General features: G+C 32.3%; 1 protein-coding gene across 1 annotated transcript in view; it reads left to right on the forward strand.

Annotated features, from left to right (window-relative positions):
- Hs3st-A (Heparan sulfate 3-O sulfotransferase-A) overlaps positions 1-25,849 on the forward strand; it is a 266,793-nt gene that overhangs the window by 235,034 nt on the left and 5,910 nt on the right. Inside the window, exon 3 of the mRNA XM_075361875.1 lies at positions 12,242-12,457. Within this exon, the coding sequence (XP_075217990.1) occupies positions 12,242-12,457 (216 nt within the window). The remainder of the gene's footprint in view (positions 1-12,241; positions 12,458-25,849) is intronic.

Here is a 25,849-nt window from a genome sequence, read left to right on the forward strand (position 1 = left end):
AATACACTCCCTGAACATATAATCATGTTTATATAGCTGTGTAGTTACTTTTCGAACGTACTGTATATTTACTAAATATACTAAAAACAAAAATATAAAAGCAAGATTAATCAATTCATATGTAAAATTTACTTTTGATAAAGTAAATGTTATTATTTATTTATTATTATTTAGCGGCTTTCGTTTACCGCACAATGCTATTTACCGCAATCCCAAAACGCCATTTTCCTCAGTTAAACACATTATCGTTCACTAGGCCTCTCCCCTATCCATGGCCTCCACAGTTTCATTTATCCATTCTTGCCTGGGGCGCCCCTCTTCCTTCGTCTAGCTGGAATAACCAGGTTTTCCAGGGGAAGTAGAACAGAGAAAGTAGAAACTTCTCTCCATTCGTCTCACATGACCGTACCAGATGAGTTGTCTTTCTTCGATATTTTAAGCTAACAAAACTATCCTTTCCATCCTCCTCAAGATAATCATCATCATTTCGAATTCGATCCTGAATGGTCAGCCGACAACTCCTCCTCTGAAAACTCATCTCCATTGCTCTACTTTTCAGTCTGGACTGGAGAGTCCAAAATTCTGCTCGGTAAGTGGGTATACTTTCAACAAAGGAATTGAATATCCTCTTCTTGGTGTTTTTTTTAATTCTATCGTGCCACAAAACTGGGTGAAACATTTTAGTAATCGATCTACCTTTACCAGCCTTTTCCATTATTATCTCCTATCAGATGTCTAAATCGTACCAAGGTATATCTTCTTGAACCATCTTTATCACCCTTTTTTCTGTACTAATCGCCTCCTCCTCACCTCCACTGACTAAGTATTTTGTTTTCTCAATATGTATATCAAGTTCCCACTTGTCATACTCCTCAATCAACCTCCGAGTCATGTATTCTACATCACCTGGGTCTTCGACCAATATGCCCTGGTCATCAGCAAACAGTAAAGGATATATACTATCATCCCCAACTTGAATCCCCATCTTATAATTTTATCCAGTTCTATGAATATAATTTATGGAAAACTTTAAAATAACAGAGTACAAAAGGCATCCTTGTCTCATCCCCATAAGTAAATGTTACTTTACAAAATTAAGCGTTGAAATTCTAACGCTTTGATAATTATTATTACATACCACAGAGTTCAATTGAAAAAATAAAAAATTAAGGAATAAAATTAATTGTTTTTATACAGGTATCTCACGAAATAACAGAAAGGATTTCAGGATACGTTTTATAAGTGAAAATAATTTTAAAAATCATATAAATTTGGGTCCAGAAACGCTTCTTTTTCGTGTTACAGCTTGCAAAATATTTCATCCACATTTCTGCTCAAAGAATAATACAAAATTCTTAAAACTTATATGAAGGAGTAAATTCAATAGTTTAATATGGTATTTGATCTGAGAAAATGAATAAAACAGGTTTCACAATAATATCTCTAGTAATTTGTTTTAGAAAATTATTGTAAAAACATTAAAAAATTGCTGTTGCAAAACACAACATTTTAGATTTGACTTACAGTGACTTTGTTGCCAATAAAATATCTGTTTCGAATTTATTTCTTATATCTACTTCTACAACATGTCCTGAAATTCTTCCAATTATGCTTCAGGGACCTGTATATTATACTTATATATTACATAAATATACATATTTTAATGTGTTTATTGGAATCGGTTTTAATTATTTTAAATTCCTTATAAATAGAATAACCATGTTTATCTAAAAAGATAAAAGAAGTTTTTTTTTCACTCAAAAGGCATAATAAATGATTAATCAATCGAATGAGATTTATCTGCAGTCATATGTTTCCTTTGCATATATTTCAAATAGATATCAAATAGCTGTACTGTACCATTACTTTAGGGAACACGTTTTATTAACGAACAATTGCTAGTTATTATTGGAAATTTCGCCTTAATTAAAAAGAAAAAAAATCGATAGTACTTTAATAATATGTAAATTACGTAATATATTAATACTTTTATTTGAGTAGAAGGTTACATCCCTAAGAGGCTAATTTGTCCTCAGTCCCGTACTATCCTACGGGATTATATATTCACGACTCCCGGGGCTTAACATAAATAGGATTCCAGTACTGTTAGAATGGGACCTACAAACGAACGCTATCTCAAATCGATATCCCATTAATTGCTACCGATGCCAAAACCTATTTCTTCTTGTTAACCTCCCACTTCTCTACCGCTCACTGCCCTTCGTCTTCTTCATTCTTTTAAGATGATTCTAGGCCGAAGAAGGAAGACATCTATTTTGCAAATCAAATAAAGACGATATCTCTTTTCAATCTCAACTAATTCATTTCATTTCAATTACAAATATTTATTTTTACTCGATTCTTTTTCGGATTCATTCTGTCTTAGTTTTATAAAATAAATAATTTAATTTTACTTGTTAGAATAGATTTTACATTATAAATTTAATAATACTTTTTTGATTAAATTTCTTTAGAAAATAAAAAAATGGATCGCTTTAAAACATGAAATTAGATTTATGTAAATTCAAAGAACCTTTGTTAGAATTTTTACTGATAATGAATACTATCGTATTACTTTACTAAATTATTCCATAGTTTCTATAAATCCACAAAATAATTTTTTCTTGATTAATGAAAATAACTATCTATATATTAGTTATTTAATGTAATATGAATTAAAATAACGGGGACATCAATCGGTTTGTTCGTTTTCGAATGTAATGAATGAATTTCAGATTGTATCAGTTTATTTCTATAAACAATACTTCTTATAAAGGTGCGTGACATCATTAAACCTGAATCGTAGTTCTTTAGTTTTTGACTCGAATTTCCGGTATCGTTTCCTTTTTATTTATTGTTATGACGAATTGATCGTTTACTCATTTTATATACCTTTATATTATGGGATTCTAAAAACAAAAACCGTGTGCAATACTGATTAGAATAAATTTATTCATATTACTGAAATAATTGAAACCTATGTATTGAATGATTTTTTAATAATCTACTAATATACTTTACTGTATTAAGCACTATGTAGCTTGGTGAGTGCTTTTGCCGTGTACATAATTTTTTTTTGACTGTACAATAGTACAGTCAAAAAAAATTATAAAATAAATGTAATTATTACACCATTAGAATTTAAGTCTTTCTTAATATACAAAAAAACAATTGCTTGTTACTTTTAATTTTATTTTTCATGAAAAATAGAAAAAACACAGTTTTTCAATAATTTTTCAAAAAAGTAAAATTTAGAAAGCTAAAAAAAAAATATACGACGACGATGAAAATTTGATATTTTATTATGTTCTTATTTATCACTTTGCCAATTATCAGTTCGATTAAACGTTTTCTAAAACGTCCGTGACGTTTTTTCAAATAAAAACGCATTCCGGGATCTTATGTACGTTTTGCGGAAAATTTGATTTCGTTGGAATCCTCAGTACATCAGGAATTCGTATAAAACTATTTGAAATTGAAGTAAAATAATGGAGACGTGTGATGGACATTCTGCTGCAAACAGTAAATTACGAATTAAGTAGATAAGTATTTCAGTAAATAAGAGATAGCGTCTCGGCCTTTCATCCGGCGGTACCGGATTCGAATCCCGGCATGGATTTTTCATACGCTACAAATTTCCATCCGAAGTACAATATTCAAGCTTATATCATGAATTAATCATCCGAAAAATAAAAAAGAAATTTAAAAAAAGCTGTCAAAGTATTGCATAACTTTCCCGGTTATCACAGTCAAGTTATGTTAACCAAAAATAGATATTTAGAAGCACCACAATTCTCAAATTTCGAGTAAAAAATACTGAAATGCCAGTAAACCAAATTACCATCAGACAAAAACAACGGGCTATCTTTTCAAATAAGCGTTTATGTGATGTCGGTGAACCGACATTTCTAATAACTTGTGACGTGTTTGCAAGCAATATCGGGCGATAACCGATTTCTTTCGTTTTCTATTTTTAAAATCAACCGAATGCTTCTTTATTTCAATTGAAAATTTTTTTTTCATTTGTCGTAATTAAGTTAAATTGCAATTATCTTTACAAATTGATTATAAAAGCCCGCTTTTCCAACGGATTGATTTTTTTTTTATTGTTTTTGAGAAGAGAATAAAATTTTCTAGACTTTGCTACGTTAAAGGTATCACGTATGTAAATATTTAACTGTTTTTTTTTTTTTTTACTATTACGTTCATGTTTAAAAAATCGGAAGGTTTATAAAATACTTCTATTCACACTACGTGGAAATATTTACATATTATTGATATCTGTTAGTAATGTGTTCATAAAATCATGCAATGAAATGTAATTCAGTTCATCCCATTTTATCCAAAAGCAGATCAAACATGCTCTTTTAGATGGAGCGATGTGGTAATTAGAGCCTCGAACGGTAATAGATTTACTGCAAAACAAGCGCGCGAAAACACTTGTCGCTGATTATTAGAAAATTATATATTTTCATGTATTTACGTATATATATATATATATTTTTTTTTTCATGTATGTAATATATATATATTACCGTGTACTGTATAAACATTGTTACATTTAGCTAATATTAAAGTGAATATTCTCTCTACTGTCTGATTAGAAAATGATTATCTTTGTTCCTGTGCGTTGTCTTTCATCCACATGATACTAAGCATTCACTCTAAAACTAAGAATGTACTCTCTAATGCAGCGTTTCTTAAATTGGAGGTCGCAGTGATTGATATGAAAAAGGGGTTGCGAAATTATCCTACAACTAACTTTACTCGTAAACAGCAATGAAATCATTTTATGAGAAAAAGGATTATTTATCATAAACATTTTATTTACATTTATAAGTCCTAAATCTCCATATTCACTTCGACAAGCAGCCCAAAATGAATCTAAATCTTCAGATGTGAATTTTAGTTGTAACGTTTTATTGGCAGACATTTCGATGAGCCGGTCGTGAATTTCAACCAGTAACTTAGCAACTGTAACAACGTTTTCACTAATAGATTCAGTACCCATCTCTTCGAGAAATCATTTTTTTACTAGAAATATTCCGCCAACCGACGTTTTGGCCCACGCAAATGCAATTTCATGCTAAACAAATGGCGGTGAATAATATGTCTTCATCCAAATTTTTCTCAATATAATCGGAAATGAGTGGAAACATCAAAATTTTTGCTATTAAGACGAATAATCCATTTATCAAGCTTCTTAATGAAAGCATAATGTTTTTCTGTCATTAATAAAATGTTTTTATCACATCCTTGTAAATTCGCATTCAAGTCTTTTAAATGCGAGAATGCAATCGTTTAAATGCGTTTGTGTATCCAGGAAAAATATTATTAATTCATCTCACGATTCCAATAACCAGGGTATTCACTTCCCCCGCGATAACCAACTAACTTTTGTATGGAAAAGAAGAGATTCTTTTCTTTTCTTTTCGTCCATTTCATTTTAAATAGTTTTAAATAGGTTTCATTGGGTTGAAATTGGAGGGGAGGGTTGTGAAGTGTTCATTATATATCTTTTTTTACTTTTAGGGAGTCGTGCAGCTAAAATGGTTGAGAAACGCTGATATAGATGAATAAACTTGATGTAAAACTAGATCAATTGATTGTAAACTGTCTCATAAATTTTACTATTTCTTTATTTTATTTTTTTTGTGTTTAACGGGCATCGACTGCTAAGGTCATTAGGCCTCGTCACAATCTTAAAAAAAGAAGTTAGTATCACCATCACGGTCGTCGTATGTAAGGGTGTAAAGGGCTCTTACATTTTTATTTAAAAGCTAAAAAATACACAAAACATTGATCCACAAGACAATAAACAGCACTTATGGGGTGTAAAGGGCCCCGATCTTAAAATTTGAGAAAATAAAACAAAGTACATAAATTAAAAATATAAGTCTTTACAATACCATTAACTCCTTCTACCAGTACATAAATTAAAAATATAAGTCTTTACAATACCATTAACTCCTTCTACCTATCTCGCTTATTTATTTAAGCACCCTCGGGGCGGCCAGAACCACCGTTACGCAACATATCAGTCGCTCCAGGATGCCGTGGCAGTTGACTCCCCCCTATAGCCAGTCCCGTAGGACGTAACCCATCGGGGTCCTCCCAGCGTCATAAGAGCAATCTAACATCCTGTTCAGGACGGCCAAAGAGCCCCTCGGCGGGGAGGCTGCCCTTCCCGGTCCTGACCTACTTGGCTATAGGCATGCATTTCGCATATCCATAGCCTCGAGCCCTCAGTCACCGTTGAGGATCCCCCATGTCATCATTGGAAACACCCCCGACTCCCCTGGTCTTGTATGCAGGCGAGCCCGGGCGGCCAAGGCAAGAGGGCTACCTCCCGTCACTATGCGTGCCACGCTTCGAGACTCCCTTTATGTATATATAAAAACTACCCCTTATAGTTTGTTTCACACAGCTTTAAATTTTCATTTTTACAGACTTTTAAGAAGTCCACTGGCGTGTAAATAAGCAACTATTTTTTCTTCATTTCCATTTTCCAAATCAGCAGCAATGTATTTCTTAGCCGGAACCTCTTTCTGAGGTCCTCATATATGGTACACACTTCCATTAGATGCTTAACTATAAGTGTTTTATTACAAACACCGCACATTGGTCTTTCTTCGCTGGTTAACAAACATGAATTTGTTATTCGCGTGTGACCGACTCTAAGTCTGGTCACAGCGACTTGTTCTCGGCGAGTCAACTTCAAGTCGCTTTTCCATTTATACGGAGAAGTTTTGACTGACTTTAATTTTGTATTTAAATTCTTCCAATCAGTATTCCACTTGTTTCTGATTATGTTAGAAAGTTTTTAACATCTGCCATCCGTACGGAAATTGCATCCAAGTTATCGCAGACTGTCGCCTTTCTGGCAGCTTCGTCTGCGCTTCATTACCTGCAATACCAGCATGCCCTGAAGTCTATACAAATACGCATCGCTGTCCTCGTTGATTTAGAACGTACAAAATGGACAGGATGTTTGCAATTAGGACATCCTTAATGTTCTTGTTCCGAAATGCAACAAGTGCACTTAGAGAATCGGAACATATTAGCACTCTCTCTTCGCAATAGTGTTCTGTGTACCGAAGAGCTTGCTGTATGGCAGTAAGTTCTGCCATACAGAAAGTGGCCATATCTGGCAGTTTCCAAAAGTAGGCTTCTCCATTTACATATTTGGACCATCCAACACCATGTTCGGTTTTAGAACCGTCAGTATAAATTCAAATATGTTCTTCGTAACTAGTGAAGGTTGATAAAAATTCCTGTTGGATTATCACTGCTGGCTTCTTTTTTATTTCTTCCTGAGAGAGATCCAACCCTGTATTTTCCGCCGGCAAAAGCCATGGCGGTATTTCTCTCGTAGAAATTGCTAATGTCTCTGAAATAGCAATTTTCTTGTTAATACGTGGTACCTAATTCCAGCTGGTATGGAATAGGTAGCACGATTTTCATATAATGCAGCCAAAGGATGGTTGTTAAAAAGTTTGTTATTTATATGGGAAGGAAAAGCCCATATGTTTGCTGTATATGAGTAGGATCTCTCTTCTATAATGTAGTGGCATTATTCCGTCTTCAGACATTAGACTAGTTAATCGCCGGACTTGTGCAGAAAGCCCCTGTCGTATATCTTATTCCGCTATTATGGATTACGTCTAACTTCCTAGCGGATGAATATACAATACATCCGTAGTCTAGTTTCGATTGTACCAATACCTTATATACTCTCAATAATATTTCTTTATCTCAGCCCCAATTGATGTTCGATAAACAAGTCCTAAATATGTAATCCCCACGTAAGGGATTTATCCAATACCAGTCCTAAAAATCTAACATTGTCCTTATATTGTATTGGATTGTTGTCAATTGTCAAAATAGGACTTTGGTGAGGAATTCTCTTCCTACAGAAGTATACACAGCACGTTTTTTCTGGTGAAAATTGGAATCCATTATTCCTCGCAACTTCATTTAGAGCATTAATCGCTCGTTGTAATTTGTATTTCACCATAGCAGTCTTGTTGTTGGCACACACAATTGCCAAATCATCAACAAAGACGCTTTTGCTGATTTCTACTGGAATGGCTAATATCAATTTATTAATGGCAATCGTAAACAAGGTACCACTCAACGGCGAACCTTGTAGTTTTTCCATTTGTAGCCATTTTCCAGGCTTCTTTCAGATGAATATTCATTGTTGATGCGTACTTGGAAAGTGCAGTCATTCATATAGTTGCTGAGTAAAACTGGCAGATTGCCACGAATGCCCCATTCAGGTATCTGGAGCATTACTCCATGTCGCCAGGTCATATTGAAAGCCTTCTGAAGATCAAAGAAGACTCGGACACAATGTTTGCTTGTAACAAAGCTGTTATAATGTTCTCCGAGTTGATCATTTGATCAGTGGTAGAATGGTATTGTCGAAAACCTGCTTGATATGGTGATATCAAGTTTTATTATAATATATAAAAGCCAAACGAGTCGATTATTAATCATTTTTTCAAGTATTTTTTCCATAGCACACGTCAAAGAAATAGGACGGTAGCTATTGGGATCTGTAAAATTTTTATCTTTCTTTGATACTAGAACAAAATGTACTTTTCTCCACTGCTGCGGGTGTCTGCTCTCTGTTGTCTGTTTGTTTTGTTTTGTCATTATTATTATTATTATTACACTTAAACAAAAGGCTTGTCTCCAGAAAATAGTTAGAAAACAGATCAATTGAAAACGAAGAATAATACTTGTTTCAAAGGAAAGTTTTTTTACTTCCTTGTACGAAGTAAAGGAAGTATTGTGATCGCGAAAAAGTGTTGGTTTTCAGATTTCAACGGAAATATCCATTTTGACCATCTCTGAATCCATTTTGACTAGTTTCAGCGTGACCTCTGTACGTACATATGTACGTATCTCGCGTAACCCAAAACCTTAGCCGTAGGAGTTGAAATTTTGGATTTAAGATTGGTGTAACATGTAATTGTGCACCTCTCCTTTTGATTGCAATCGACTGAACCAAAAGTGTCCAAAAAACCCAAAATCCAAAAATATCTAGATATTGAACTTTTTCTTAACTGCTATAATAAACCCTCATTGAAAGCTTTTCAACGATATATCATAAGTGGTAATTATTTTCATTGATTCCAGAGTTACAGCCAAATAAAATTTTAATTAATGAAATATTTTGATCTTACAAGGGGAAGGCACATTTGTTCGAATCAGACTTTATTTCTTTTTCTTTTTTTTTAACTTTTTTTTAATTTGATTATATTGATTTATTAATAATTATTAACCATTCATTGTAAAAAAATTTACGATCAATAGTAATTCAATAACAAAAAAATATATTAAAAAATATCAGAAATTACTAATGAAATAAAATTTTATGTACTTTTCATTTAAAAAAAAATGTGTATACGTATTTTAATAGGCGTACAAGGAGGTCATGTAGTGTCCACATCAGATTTTTTTGATAGGTTTATTGAATTAAAAAAATAAAACTCACATTACACAATGTGGTTCATCATCTTCACTGAAAACTTTAAATTGAAATAAAGTAAGATGAATTGCAATGCAGTGACTATTCTCAGTAGAGCAGTGGCTGAATTCCAAGCAATAGAAACACTATTCAATAAACAATTAAAAGGTGTTCAAAAATTAATTTTAGTTTCAATGCACTTAATGCTACAACATAAGTTGTTATTAACTTTTAATAACTATATATTATCTTATTTTTTACACATTTTTGGGACTTTACATATATTTGTGTTGTGTGTGTGTGTGTGCGCGCGCTAGACACCAATCAGTTTTCAGTAATTAATAAGAACCTAAGATATTTTTAATTCATTTGTGTTCATAAGGTAATTAAATAATTTAAATCTCAGTTTTGTTTTATATACAAGCTAACTATTTCTGTACAGACTGATTCAGGAGTAAACAGAAATAATTTTGGAACTGACTCTAGAGCATGAAATAAGGAAAAAGGTTCATAGGAACATATGTCCAAAAACGCTCTGTTATCGAGTTATGACTAACGAAATATTTCGCCCGGATTTCAGTTCCCCCGTGAAATGAGGTCGTACTGAAATTTTTAAGACGTTATATAAGCGATAAACTTGATGGATTCTTTTTTTTTGACCTGAAAAATTGAATAAAATGGGTCCCAGAAATTTATCTCACGTAGTTTTCGTGATATCCAACGTAAAACAGAAGGCTTTGGTGACGAAAAACACTTTTTTATGTGTTTACACATATGTTGTTGTTTTTATACAACTTTATTATTAAGAACGAAACTTAACAGCTGCGGTGGAAGAAAACCGACTTAGGTATCGTGGATGAGTAGTTCCATACCTAAAGTATTTTGTAGAATTTTTAATAATCTTCGTGAGAAATGTACACTTTCAAGCGCTTTGAACGTCAACTTGGTGAAGAAAGGGAAATCATTCTTTAGGTGGTACAACTTAGCACCACTTGAAAGCAAGCGAAGAATTTCTGCATTACTCAACAACATTCCACAAAGTATAGATTGGAGGACATTACATGCTCACGAACTGCGTTCTTATCGTGTTCAGAAAATTCAACAACTCCAGCTTGGTGACCGTACCGTACGACTGCAGTTTTGTCAATAGGTTAACGATAATCACGTACATATTGTTTTCTAACGAAACTACTTTTATCCGTATTGGCATAAACAACACACAGAGCTCGCATCGGTGGTCTGAATAAAATCCACATGCTGTAGTTAAATAAAACGTCCTGCAACGATTTTCGGTGAACGTTTGGTGTGACATGATCGACAGCAGTGTTTGAAAATTTCTCAGGGGCGAAACGAATTGAGATGGACTATCGACTAGATGGAGCACCAACACATTTCACTAATGAAGTAAGGCAATTCTTAGATGAAACATTTACTGGTAAATGGATTGGACGTAGAGGACCGGTAAATCGACAGCGTAGATCACCGGACCTTACTCCCTTAGATTACTGTTTATGGGGATAGATGAAATACGAAATACGAGTACACAAGCAAAAAGCAAATGCACGTGATGAACTGATCGCTCACATTTTCAATGCCGACGCCCTCATCAAGGAAAGAGAAGATATCACTTGACTGGAAAGAAAAATATAAAGAAACGAGTTGAAAAGTGCATCCTTGTCAGCGATGGAATTTTCGAACATTTATTATCAATTAATACAGTATAAACCATAGAGGATATTTTTTTGCTTCTAATGTTTACAAATTTACAACATCTTTCTCAAGTTTTGTTTTTAATAATCAAAGTTAATAATTTTTGTTTTCCGTAGACTTTATTATATAAATTTTCTCATATTTAAATTCTCTACAAGTTTTGATAAAGTTTACTACTCATTTATTAGTCATTTAACAAAATTATTGTACTTCAAACCTAAAAGATATGTTTTTCATCGCCAAATTTTTCTGTTTTACGTTGAATGTCATGAAAACTGCAGGGGATACAGATTTTTCAGATCAAAAAACATAAGAAAAAAACCTAGTACCCCTTATATAATGCCTTAAAAATTATTTCATTATTACCTCATTTCACAGGATAACTGAAATCCGGGAAAACTTTTTCACTAGCCGTAACTCGATAACAAAGCGTTTTTGGACGTGTGTTTGTATGATTTTTTTCTTATATCATGCTCTGGAATCAGTTTCCAAATTACTTCCCTTTACTCCTGAATACTTTGTATCTCTATAGACTCTTTGCTTCAGGAAATAATTAAATTATATGTTAATGTTCATTTTTCTCAAATAATAGCTCTAACCAAAATGCAAACCCCAATTTATATATAATAAAATAAGTCATAGTCATGTATTATAAAAAATGTTTAACTTTTCATCAATAAATTTTTTTTACGCAACATAAAAATCATAGGCATTTCTGTTTTCCAACTAATCATTTAAATGATAATTCTGAATACCAGTATTAACAACATACCCATAACAACTAATAGAATAACTAACCAGTACTTTCACACATAGTGATATCAAATTAAAAACACTAGTCAACAGTAGGATTGCCAAAAAAACCCATGGCAGAAATTATTTCCTGAATAGTAATCAACATGCTGATAAATCTATTATTATTTAACTTTTTTGTTTTATTTTAGGTTCAGGTTTACTATATATTCAACATTTACATAAAAAATGTAACCATATAAAAAATATCTTATTACATCAAAAGATTCAAAATTTCAGATTGTGTTTTATATTTTTCAGGCAATTATTATAGGCGTCAGGAAATGTGGAACACGAGCACTGTTAGAAATGTTATACCTTCATCCTAGAGTACAGAAAGCAGCTGGTGAAGTGCATTTTTTTGATCGAGATGATAATTATAGCCGTGGTCTTGAATGGTACAGACACAAAATGCCACATTCTTTTCGTGGACAAGTTACAATAGAAAAAAGCCCCAGCTATTTTGTTACACCTGAGGTAGGTATATAGTTTTTTTTTAAATCATTATTCTTCAATGATGAAATGAACATTTTTTTTTAATATGGCATACATGTTTTATTTGTGTACCTTGGAAATGCAAATGGTTTTGCACATTTTATTTTATGTAATAAAAACAGAATTTATTTTAGTACTTTTTTTATTGTCAGAGGGTGATTTTAGAGCAGAGATAACAATATAGATTCAACATGATCTGAGATACCAAGTCATAAAGTTTCACTTTTTATGTAAAACGACACAGTTAAAAAGATCATTTCATTTGTAAGGTAATACAAGATTTATTTTTCTAGCTCTTGATATGATAGCATAGTCTGATGATCAGAGAAATAAACTGAAGCAATATAATGGTTCTAAAGAAAAATAATCTGATGACTTCTTTCTCAGTTAGTTTAATATAGTTTGGTATTCATACATACTTTGATTTAATTATCTTTTTTATTTTTACTCCCCCACCAAGTTGAGGAATTATTTATAACAAATTGTTTCACAACAGATCTGTCTTTCATACGGTTTTGACACTTGTAAAGCATCTTGATACAAGATCAATCAGAATTACTTTTTCTAATAGTAGTGATGTCTAATGTACAACCAGTTCCTGAGTAGGACAGAGTAAAGGTGTCACATGAAAGGATTAATAATCACCTACATCAGTGTTTCTCAACCTTTCAGTATTTGCGACCCAATTTTCAATCATAATCTTCATCACTCCCCCCTCTCATATAATAACAATGTATATAATAATAATAATAATGTAGAGCTACACTACAACCTTAATTACAAACCTTACAAATTAACAAAAATAAGTAAATTTATTGATATTTGGCAATTTCGATCTGCTACTCTGACAAAACCAGAATTGATGTCTGTCTGTTGCACTCTGTTTTACATTCACCATATCGAACATTATCGCAGCTTTGCGAGAAGTTCCAATTTGTCTCAAACATTTTGGAACATCTGCGCAAACATGTATAAATGCTGCATCTTGTTAAATTCCAACCAGTCTCAATAGAGTTGATCTTTTTATCGCTATCCAATCTATTGTGAATGTGTATGTTGTAATTTGCATATAAATTGCAATTCACGGTATTAAATATTCAGGACAGTAGATTTATACAGAATCATGGATAAATTTTTAAGTGGGCATAAGCGAGCATTAGTCAACAGTGAAGCATCAGTAAGTGCACAGACTAGCGTGGTTCCGAAAACAAAATCAAGAAAATATCCTCAAGAATACTTAAATTTTGAGTTTACCAATATTGAAATAAATAAAGAAGAAAGGCCCCTGTGTGTCATTTGCTCAAAAGTTTTGGCAGCAGACAGCGTGAAACCTAATAAACTTAAACGACATTTGGAAACTCTTCATAGGGAGTACATTAAGAAAACCCAAGAATTCTTCAAATTAGAATTAAAATCATATGAAAAGCAAACATCATTTTAAAAAAAAACTTTGTGAATGAAAAAGCTTAACTCACCTCTTACAAAGTTTCATATAAAATAGCCAGATGTAATAAGCCTCACACCAAGCTTATTTTGCCAGCTGCAATTCAGATTACTAATTGGAAACTATGTTTGGAGATAATTTTAATAAACAATTGCAGTACATACCTCTATCAAACAATATTGTTGTCAAATTGGTGAAGTAGCAGAAGATGTACAGCAACAGCATCAGATTTTTGGGAAGGTGCATGGCAAATTGTTTTCAATTCAGCTTGATAAGACAACAGATAGTAATAAAATGCTCATTTCATTGCCTATGTTCGATTTTGTGATGGTATGTCAGAAGTAGAACTACTTTTCTGCACACCTATAGAACTCAAAGGAACAGCACTCCCATTATTTGCTATCTTAAATGATTTTATAAACAAGGAATATAGAGTGGAAAAATTGCATTGGAATATGCACTGATGGTGCTCGTTCAATGTCTGGAAGATTCCAAATTATACAAGCACTTGTGAAACAAAAATCTCCACAGTGTGTCTGGACACATTGCATGATCCACAGAAAATCTTTGGCTTCCAATCTGAATATTGTGCTGACGATGTTGTAACAATAGTAAATTATATAAAAATGAGACCCCTAAAATCAAGTTTCTTTTCTGCACTTTGTAAAGACATGTGTGCAGTACATTCAGTGTTACTATTTTATTGCGAGGCAAGATGGTTATCAGGTAATTTTTGCAACGTGTTTATAATTGAGATGAAGTTTGCAGAAATTTATATAAAAAATAACCTAGAAATGTTTGCAAATGTGGATGAATGTATTAAAACTTACAAGGCTGAAGAACATGTGAAATTATTTTTTGTAAGCATTGAAAATCATTTAGCCATGCTGGCAAAGCGTTTTAAAAAGTATTTCCTTACTGACAAAAACTTGGTTGCAAGTTGTGAGTAGGTTAAGGATCCATTTCAAAATACTCCCAAAGGGCTCTCAACTGCTGAAGAAAAAAATCTTCATAGCCTTCACGGCAAGTGGCGAAATCAAAAAACAATATATTAATAAATTATCATTGAATTTTAGGGAGGGGTGGATGATGAGTTTTCTACACTGAAAACAAGAGCATTTTGTATATTATTACTGTTTTCAAATGTCTACCTTTACAAACCCATTGTTTCTGTGGTGGCTGCTTTGAAGACAAAATATAGATCTCAGTTAAATATAGAAAAAGAACTCAGTGTTCTATTTCTAATATTAAACCTTCCTTTGATAAACTTTGCTCTGCAAGATAGGACCAAGATACAACCAAGATAGGACTAATTATTAAACTTGTTTTTAATTTAGTATTAAGTTAATTATTAAATACGTTGTGCAGTACTGATACAATCCTATTTATAAGTGTATTATATCAGTGTAAATGTGTATTTTATTATTTATTGTGTCAGAATGTATTTTGTTTGGCTTTCTCATCAGTAAATTAATAAATTTTTTAATAATATTTTCTTTTTGATATGCTCATCCGCCATTGAGTATTTTTTTTTGAGAAGCCCCAATAGGGAGACACGCCCTACAGTTTGAGAAACACTGACCTACATTTTAATGAGCTTCACACATTGATATGCTACCAAGAAAAGACTAAATGTAGAAGTTAATGGAAACCATTACTTTACACCTCATTTTCCTTAATAACTCATGCGTGGAATGTTTGTTATTCTTAAGAATGGCTATGTAATTTTCAGGAGTGACTTATCACTTATTTTAGGTCACCTATAACTATTATGCCTAAAATATTTAATAAATATTATAATAAATTGTTATGTTAATTCTATAAATATCATTAAGTAACATAACTTTGAAGTGAATTGAACCAAGAATACATATTTTAAAAAGTTTGAGATCATGTTCTTTTAACAGTTACTCAAAACATCTTACAAAAAAACAACAGTTTTATTTCAAGAACTACCAAAAAAGGTTCAATATTTGTTTTTTGGCTGTATCACACCTACATGGTAACAAACATATTAATTAATAAAGTTGCTGCATTTAGAATTTTTCTCGGTTTTGCATACTAAAAAAGTTTAAAAAACCAACACTATTTTTTCTAGTTGTTACCAACACGAGCAAGACTAAACCACTTAAAGATAAATTTATTTCAATATCTACCCAAAAATAACTTAATGCAAGGTAAACTATCTTGATCCAACTTGATCAGAAGCATTCCCTCTTTGAGTTGATCATCTCCTTTTACCATCTTTCTCCTTTTCTTACAATACATCCTTTTTCACTGTATAAATAATGTAGAAATTCTGTTATTTTCCACTCTGACTCTATCGAAACATTATGTTGGCTTATTTTAGTAGCTGTTTTTTGTTGGGGCTCAGCAAGGAGGTAATTCTACCTATGGAACTTCCAGCAACTCTTATTTTCTATTCAGAGATTTTAAAAAACTAAACTAGCAAATGAGGTTCCTATGAAATAAATATGGGCCTCTTTCCCTAGAATGAAAATTTAATACGAATAAAATTTCAGCAATAACTTCTTTATACAATCAAATGTACTGTACTTATTATTTATTACATAACCCTAAGTGTTTATTTTTCCTGATGAATTTCAATAACATACTGTGACCTATTGTGGTAAATATTTAACATTTTATTAGTTAATGATTAATTATAACAAATAGATGATCAAATACTCAATAATAAAAACATTCATTAGAACAGTTAATAGTGAATTAAAATTACTAAGACTACTTTTCAATTATTTTTATAAAAGAAAATCATTTTTTACAAAGGTTGTGTTTATAAACAATCTTTAACTAACTTTCCGTACAGCCCTCATAAAGAGCAACTGCACATTCTTCCAGTTAGTATTAGGCAAAATTTTTACAAACACCCAGGTAGTTTTTGTAATTGAAAGTCTATGAGATTGTCATGACCAAGTTTTTTTTTTTATTATACCTTTGACTAGGTATAATCTGTCAAAACTGTCGTATTTTCTGTCACATAATAAACAGTAAATTTTGCTCCAAATTCTAAGTAAATGTTTAAAAAATTTTTCATTATGTAAGGTACTTAACTACAAACCATTTAAAACATATTATTTAAATAAATATTCTTAATAACAGAATTAAATGATAAATTATTCATGTCAGTTAAGCAAAGGTTACTGACCTAAAATGTTTATTCTCTTTACTTACTTGGGGTTTTTTGGTTGGCATGGTTGTTTTTTTTTTTTTATAGTAAGATACAATTTCATAGTTATTACTGTAATGCAGATGATGTAAGATTAAAGAATACACATGGTTACCTAGTAAAATTGTACCGTCATTGTATAATTCTCATAATCTATGATGAAAAACATCGGTTTGAGAAATTAATTTAATTTTACATCCTCCTTTTCCAATATACTTTTTTTTTTATTTTTGCGTTGTAGGAGGAAAATCTGCTGCCAGACACCCAATGGCCTGTGCCGCTGGGTGTGTGGGGTTTCCCACATAGGGTAGGGACCCACTAAAAACCCTCCCCTCCCACAGCGTGGTGGCCGAACCACCTAGTGAGGTACACAACATCACCATGCATGCCTACAGGTACTCCAAGTGTAGTCCTTCTGCAAGGTTTCCGGTGTCCCTGGTGGTCACCCAGCGGCAACTATCCTGTTGTACCCCCACTGCCAACCCCCACTTCAGGACTGCACACTACCCTATTCTCTTCCTTCTTCTTGTAATTTCACAGAGAGAACTCTTTTGAACCATATCGAGCAGCTATCCAACCTGCACCCAAACCGATCATACTCTACATCACCTCCTCAGGTGAAACTGCCCTATCAAAGGGTCGCTCCGAGGTCCATCTTGGACATCAGAGAAATGTATATTCTACATCGTCCTCGTCGTCATAGTAGCGACAGAGGTGAGCCACGTATGCCCTTGGCATGGAGGTAGACCTCAAACGATCCATGACCCGTAAGCCATTGAATCGTCCAAAAGTCCACCTCCCCATGTCTCTTCTTGATCCGCGGTATCAAAGTCCACTCCACCGGGAGCTTCCTTTTCAGCAGGTCGTCGTATACCATGTTCCACAATAGGGAGCCCATGACCTACCCCTGGGAGACCCCCTTCTCCAAGGCCACAACGATCTCCTCTCCTTCCTCCAAAGAGATCTTCAACTCCCTACCCGTCAAGAATTCTTAGACCATTCTGACCAGGTAGAGAGCCAGCTTCTTCTGTATCAGCTGGCTGATTATTCATGCTCTGAAATGCTTTTTTTATGTCGACTAATATTGCCAGTGGAATCTTCCTCGTATATCGAGTACACAATGCCACATCATTCACCATTCCCATCACTTTCTTGATTGCGTCGAGGTGGATCTCTTTTTACAAACTTCATACTGTTTATTAGACAATCCTCCTCGTCGTTCCAAATTTCACCTCCAGACGTTTTGCCAATAGGGCCTCAAAGATCTTCCCTAATGTATTTGTAAGCAATAAGTCTGAATTTCCCCTCTTCCTTTGGCATCAAAACCAGACGTGCCGATTTCCAACTTCCAGGGATTTTCTCGTATTGAACTGCCCGATTAAAAGAGTCTAAAAACGACAGTGGGGACATCTCAGCAAAAACCTTAAGTACTTCCACCGAGATGCCATCTGGGCCAGGACTTTTCCGTGATCTAAGCATTGAAATTGCATGTTGCAACTCCTAGCGTGTAACATACTCATGAGTCTGGCACACCTCTTTGGCCTCCACTTTCTTCTCGAAAGGATTTGAATCAACAAAAGCCTTAAAGACCACTTCTACTCTCTCCATATCGCCAGCAGTTCCTTAAGCTCCCTGGCGGTATGACTTTTCTCTGCATGTTTCGACAGAGTACTGCTATACTCCAATATACTATAGGCTAGAATGTTGCAGTATCATTTTTAGGACTCATCAAAATCAAAATTAAAAGGAAAAAAATTGTCAATATTCTTATAGGTCATCTTAACAAATAAGAAAAAAATTTAATTTAATTTTTTTTAAATAACTTAATATCCACTCCCATAGTGTTAATAAAGGAGGGAGCATTCATTAATATCTGAATAGGTGCTAATGGAAGATAAATGGAAATGTTGCAGTTGCTTACTTACAACAGAAACAAACATTTTAGATTTAGCTAATATTGATGGTCAATAAATATTGCAATTCAAAAATATATTAAATAAATAACTAAACATCTATATAATTTAAATGATTTCATTTTATTTAATTTAGAAATACTTTTTTTTTCTTGTTTTTAGAATTTTATAAAACTGTTAAGAATGTGCACTGCATTGAAATTTAACTTTTGCCTCTCTAGATAAGCTTTCTAGCTTTTCTAGAGGCAAAACTAGAGGTTTTTTAATTGATGCCTTTTATAATGCAGTTTCTGTAATTTTTTTTTTTTAATTAATTTATTTCATTTTTTATCAGTTCTTCAATGGCATGAGGATTATTATTATACGCAGTATTTTTTAGAAGCATCAAAAAAAATCTGGTAAGTTTGATCCAGTGATGTTTCATTTCTGGTAATGAAAAATGTTGTGACTATTATTCTTTTAAAATTAGATCATCAAAATTTTTTTTCAAAAATGTAATGGTTTCAAAAATATGTGCTTCGATCCAGTCTTTTTGTAACTAAAATACTTTGGGCTCTAAAAGAGTAATAAATTTGGATATATCTCTAAAATAATGAACATTTACAATAATTTTAAAAAAAGCATTGGTTCACTAATGCTCTTCTATAAAATGGCATACCAAACATAAATTTTCACAATGTTAAAGCAATTTTTAAAACATGTGTGATTTATTTACATCATTCCAAATTCATCTATTCTGTGGATTAATGTAACTGTTTAGATGGAACTAGTTGTTTAGCTTCATCACTAAAATAAACATTATTTAATATTGTTTCCATTATTATAACAAATGACTGACACCACTTGCAGTAATTAATCCATTTTTATCTGGTTCTTTAAGTTCTTGAACCACACTGATTTTGTAATACTGAAATTTTAAACATCATGTTGTTCTCAAAACTGTTGTTTTAGGAATTCTGGCTTCATAATATGATGGTATAAACAATGGTTTTTCAAAAACAAAAATCAGTTTTCAATTTTATTGACAACTTTGACAGAATAACAACAGGCAACAAGAATGTACATTATATCCTATCCTAGTTACAAAAAAGATTGAATAAAACACTTTATACCAAAATATTCTGTGGTGTCTGATGTAAAAATGTATTTGCAGACAAGATTCAAAAACTTTCTGCAGTGAAACACTTATTTGACACCTCTTCATGACAAACTTCACAAAAAAAGTATCCATAACTGTTGTGATAAAATAACTAATACCATGCAAAAAAAGCATTTGTTACCATCAACAAAATAACAATTTCTCTATATATCCCATTTAAAGGTATATTTTCAAAATGTAAGTTGCATATCTTTAGAAACACCTGTTATATACAACAGTTTGAGCAAAAAGATTAGCCACCTACACTTTTGTTTGACTAACTATTAACCATAGTATTGTGTGTTTTTAAAGGAAAAAGAAATAGAGTAATAGTCTGTACCTCTTAGCTGAGGATACATCTGTTAATAATTTCTAAACTTTATACAGCAGCTAATGATAGTATTGGAAACAGAAGTGAACTCATGAATGAACATACGGATATCATTAGGTAGTAATAAATAGTTACAGATAGAAGAAACTAATTATCTACATTATAAATCTCTGCTCACAGTAGCATTTTATTGTAGCTAGACTTTTTGCGATGACTTAAGATATTTAAGAAAGTAGTAAAAATGATTGGACAAATATAGTATAAAAGAGATGGATTTAAGGAAATTTTCTGATATATGTGTGTAAGCCAAAATTAAATAGACCTAACCTGTTTGATGTTCAGAGGCTATGCATGTCTCAAGTGGGATGCGGGTCAATTACCTGTACTCAACCGTACTACAAGTAGGAGAATAGAGAACCTCCCACCATTGTACTAGTTAATTGAGAGTTGAGTGTGCTTAAAAGATGAATGCAACCCCCTAGTTGATTTCACTATACTACCATTCATATGACATATAACAATGCAGTTTATAAGTTTAGTTTCTTTTCACATAAATTAAACTTATGAACATAGAAAAAACATTCATAACTGTTTACTCACCATTAGAAAATAATGTTATTTTTTAAGTTAAAACAGGATCAAGCAAACCAAGAATCTACTTCAGGTCAATCTCTTGGCATTTCATAAGTCTTTGTTTTTAACGGTTAACAGCTGAATGCACTTGCCAATTTTTATTGAAATTTTTTATGTTTCTATGCAGAACAATGAATTTGTATCATTTTTCATAAAATTTTCCTTTTGAAAGTAGCATAAAAAAATGGTAGTCAATACAGCATTTAAGAAACGTGACAAATGTTCACTTATTTAGTCACTACTACTGGGTGTGCTCTTTTTACATGTTATACAGTAAATATTAATTTTGCAGTATATTGCATACATACACACATATATATATATATATATATATATATATATATATTCTGAAGTTAAAATCACAAAAATATTTCTAAAAGACAAAATCACTATCAGAATGTAGTAGAAGTACTTCCTCAGTAGCTGACAGTCAGTGATGTCTAATATTTCTTAAAAAGATTATTTACAACATTGTTAGTATGTTTTGTTCAGATTCATTTGTTTTCTTTGTTCTCTTGCTTAAATGTAAACATCTCCTGTCAGCTTCTTCTTTCTTCTTATTTGTTACTGAACCAGTTGGTCTTAATTATTGTTAGAATTATTAATGGTATGAACTTTACCTTTCTTTATAATGTGAACGAATTAACATGAAGATGTATATCTGTGCTAGGCAGAATGTTTAATATTCTAAAAAATGTGTAATTAACCTAAATATCATAATTTAATACAATGTTTAACTAATTTACTGTAAATTTAAAAGTAAATAAAGGAAATGATTATTAATGATTGGTTATCCAGCATTACTTAATGTGTACAGTTTACAACCAACGAATTACTCCGTGTCTGGAATTGTACATTATTTTTGGTCCTCCAGGCCAGATAATTAAAAAAATGAATAAGACTACAATTAAATGTTTTCTTTCTAAAATCAATACTTATAAGACCCATATTCCTTTGTACCAATATATATATATTTTTTTTTATAATCATAAACCCAATTGAACAACCCAAGTACAGAATTACAAAGTAAATGAAATGACACTTACCTTATTTTTTTTTTTATTCCAATAGCACTTTCGCAGGAACCCGCATCATCATATGTATATAAATGATATAAAATTACATATTAAACAAAACAGTTTTTTTTTAGAATAAAAATTAAAATTACTATCATATATACAAAATATGAAGTCAATTAAATAAAATAACTACATATGTATAAATTTGATGTCAATTATGATTAAAAATTAAAATTTAATTTAAATATAAAATAATTAGGAAATTTATACCATGTAACGTCGCCAGCCAATAAGTAATGTAATATTGGCTGGCCAGACATCATATTTATACATATGTAGTTATTTTATTTTATTGACTTCATATTTTGTATATATGATAGTAATTTTAATCTTTTAATTTTTATTTTAAAAAAATTTGTTATGTTTGATATGTAAAAATAAAAATAAGGTAAGTCAGTTCATTTACTTTGTAATTCTGTACCTGGGTTGTTCAAGCTGGATTTTGATTATACAGAGTCATTCACGGGAACCGGATGTTTTTGAAGTTGGTTGTACTCGGGCGTTCGTGGTGGGAGGGGCACGTGGCTGGTGTCTGACATTTCTTTTGTTCATAGCATTTACATTTTAGTCGTTGAGATAGAGCCGTGGACACTAGATCAACGCCTGTACGCGTATGACAGTTTTGTGCGAAATGACGAATCCGTAACTGCTGTTCAGCGAGATTTCCGCCGTCAGTTTAATATCCATCGTAATGCAAGTGTCCCTTCTCGTAACACAATATTGCGATGGGTAAACAACCTTCGAACAAGCGGTTCAATATTGAAGAAAAAACCACCGGGTCCCCGACGAACTGCTAGCACTCCGGAGAACATCGAACGAGTAAGGGAAGCCATTGTCAGAAGCCCACGCCGCTCTATTCAGAGGCATTCAGCAGCGCTTCAAATGAGCACAAGTACGGTAAGACGAATTCTGCATACAGACCTGCATTTCCATCCTTACAAAATAGCCGTCGTGCAGCAGTTAAACGAGCAAGATTTCACGCAGCGATTACAATTTTGTCGACAAATGCTTACCATTTTTGAAGAAAATGAAAATTTGTTATTGTTAATGACTGACGAAGCCCATTTTCATCTGAATGGCTTCGTCAGCAAACAGAATTGCCGGTATCGGGCAGAAAGAAACCCACATCAGCTTCACGAGAGACCACTTCATAGCCCAAAGGTGACTGTCTGGTGTGCAATAGGAAAGGTCGGTGTTATCGGACCATATTTTTTTGAAGAAAATGACGCTGCCGTAACTGTAACAGCTGATCGTTACATTGCGATGTTGAATACGTTTTTCATCCCTGAGTTACGAAACCGGGGAATCGATTTTCAAGATGTGTTATTCCAGCAGGATGGAGCTACAGCGAGGGCAACGATGGCTGTTCTCCGTAACTTGTTTCCGGGACGGATCGTTTTCAGATTCGGCGACATTCCTTGGTCCCCCGACTTGAGTAGTTGTGAATTTTTTCTGTGGGGGTTTCTGAAATCGCGTGTGTACGGCAATAAACCCCGTACGTTGGAGGACCTAAAGATTGCAATTCGTCATCACGTCAGCCAGATTGATGTAAATATGCTGCAAAGAATTGAGGCCAGTTACCGTGAAAGGCTACAACAATGTATTGTCCAAAATGGACATCACTTGCCGTAAATAATTTTTCGTTCATGAGTAAGTAACAAATGCTTTGATTTAACAAGTGTTTCAGTACCAATAAAATTTTTTTAAAGTAAATATTCAATTTTTTATGATTATTTTAAAAACATCCGGTTCCTGTGAATGACTAAAAAAAATACAAATTAAATAATTATGTGAAATATCTATCAGCTATATATGATATATGTAAATACAGTGCAGCTTGGCAAATTCAATCTTCATTAGTGATCTTCAATAATAATAATAAACTTATGAATGAACGAAAATATTATTTTAGCACTTTCTTCACTACATTGAATCTGGGTTCGTAATTTACATTATCTATATAATATTTGTATAACTTAGTTTTCCGTCGCTTCGAGGTTAAGCCTTTCCATTATTAAAAATCTTTCATTAGCCAATCAAAATTATAAAATTGCATTAGATTTATTGCTAAAACGATTTTATAACAAATTTATGATTATATATTTTAATGCAAATCACATTTTAAAAATGTTTTTTTTTATAAAGATAATCATTAGATCTTCTATCTAAATTCATTAATGACATTTCTTCATTTGTCAACTCACTTGAAGCAATTCAAATTCCAGTTAACATATTCGAATTCATTGTAATTCTATTTCTAACAACAAGGCTAGGTTATAATACTGCCAGATTATGGAAGGAAAGATTATCAAATAAGGGTTGTACAAACTTTCAAAAGTTCCTAGAATTTCTTGAGACCAGACACATTCTGGAAAATCTTAGTTTAGGTACTACAAACTCACAATTTAGTATTTGAAATGTTAAAGGACAACATTACAACAATGCATTTAAATCTCATCGCAAACATCCTACTTCAAACGTTAACAAGACTCATAAACAACATAATGTTAGTTATTATTCTAGATCTAACTTTAAACATTGTTTATTTTGTAATCTCCATCATCAATTACAGAAATGCAAAGAATTTTTTAATTTATCCAATGATGATCGAAGAGACTTTTTAGAACATAATAATTGTTGTCTCATATGTTTTCACAAAGGTCATAGTATCAATCAGTGTTACTCAAATAACATATGTGATTTATGTCAACAAAGACACAACACACTCATTCATACTGATAAATTTAATGATTATAATTTAAGTAATGATAAATTTAGTAATAATGACTATTGTTCACAATTAAAAAAAGGTAATTTTGTCTACTGCTGTATGTAATCTAGATGGCATTTTTGGTCATTCACATTTGTATAGAATCTTGTTAGACTTAGGCAGTCAATTAAACTTTTGCACATATAAGTTTGCTCGCAAATTGGGTCTTCAACTCATGATCATTTATTCCACCTTTTTCGCCCCATTTTGGTGGCTTATGAGAGAGCGCAATTAAAAGTGTAAAATATCACCTATGTGGCGTAGTAGGACAAACAATCTTGAACTTTGAAGAATTGTATATTGTTTTAACACAGGTTGAAGCCTGTCTTAATTCTTGTCCTATTTTTACTGTTTCTACAGATCATAGGGACCCAGAACCATTATCGCCTGGACATTTTCTTATCGGTTGTCCACTTGTGTCTTTACCTGAACCTGATTACAAAGAAATTAAAATTAACTGCCTAGATTGTTGGCATTTACTCCAGAAATTCATCCAGTCCATCTGGAAATGATGATCTAAGGACTATCTTCATTATCTCCAGCAGAGAAATAAATGGCGTTTCCCTTTGCGCAATCTGTCTATTGGAGACTTAGTATTAATCTCTAAGGAGAACTGTTCATCAATGCAATGGAAATTCGGAATTATCACAAAAGTTTATCCAAGTCCTGACCAATTAGTTAAAGTTGTCGATTTAAAGACTGCTAATGGTTGGCTCTGAAGACCTGTACATAATTTGTGTTTGCTGGCAGCTGACAATTAACTGAATATTATTTATTTTTAAAAAATAAAATGCGCCTTTCACATGTTACTAATAGAGAATATTTCTAAAATAATAATTTTATTGATTGATATTATACTTTATTATTGTAATTCATTTA

The sequence above is a fragment of the Lycorma delicatula genome, chromosome 4 (genome assembly GCF_047948215.1).
Source record: "Lycorma delicatula isolate Av1 chromosome 4, ASM4794821v1, whole genome shotgun sequence".
In the NCBI taxonomy this organism is placed as follows: Eukaryota; Metazoa; Arthropoda; class Insecta; order Hemiptera; family Fulgoridae; genus Lycorma; species Lycorma delicatula.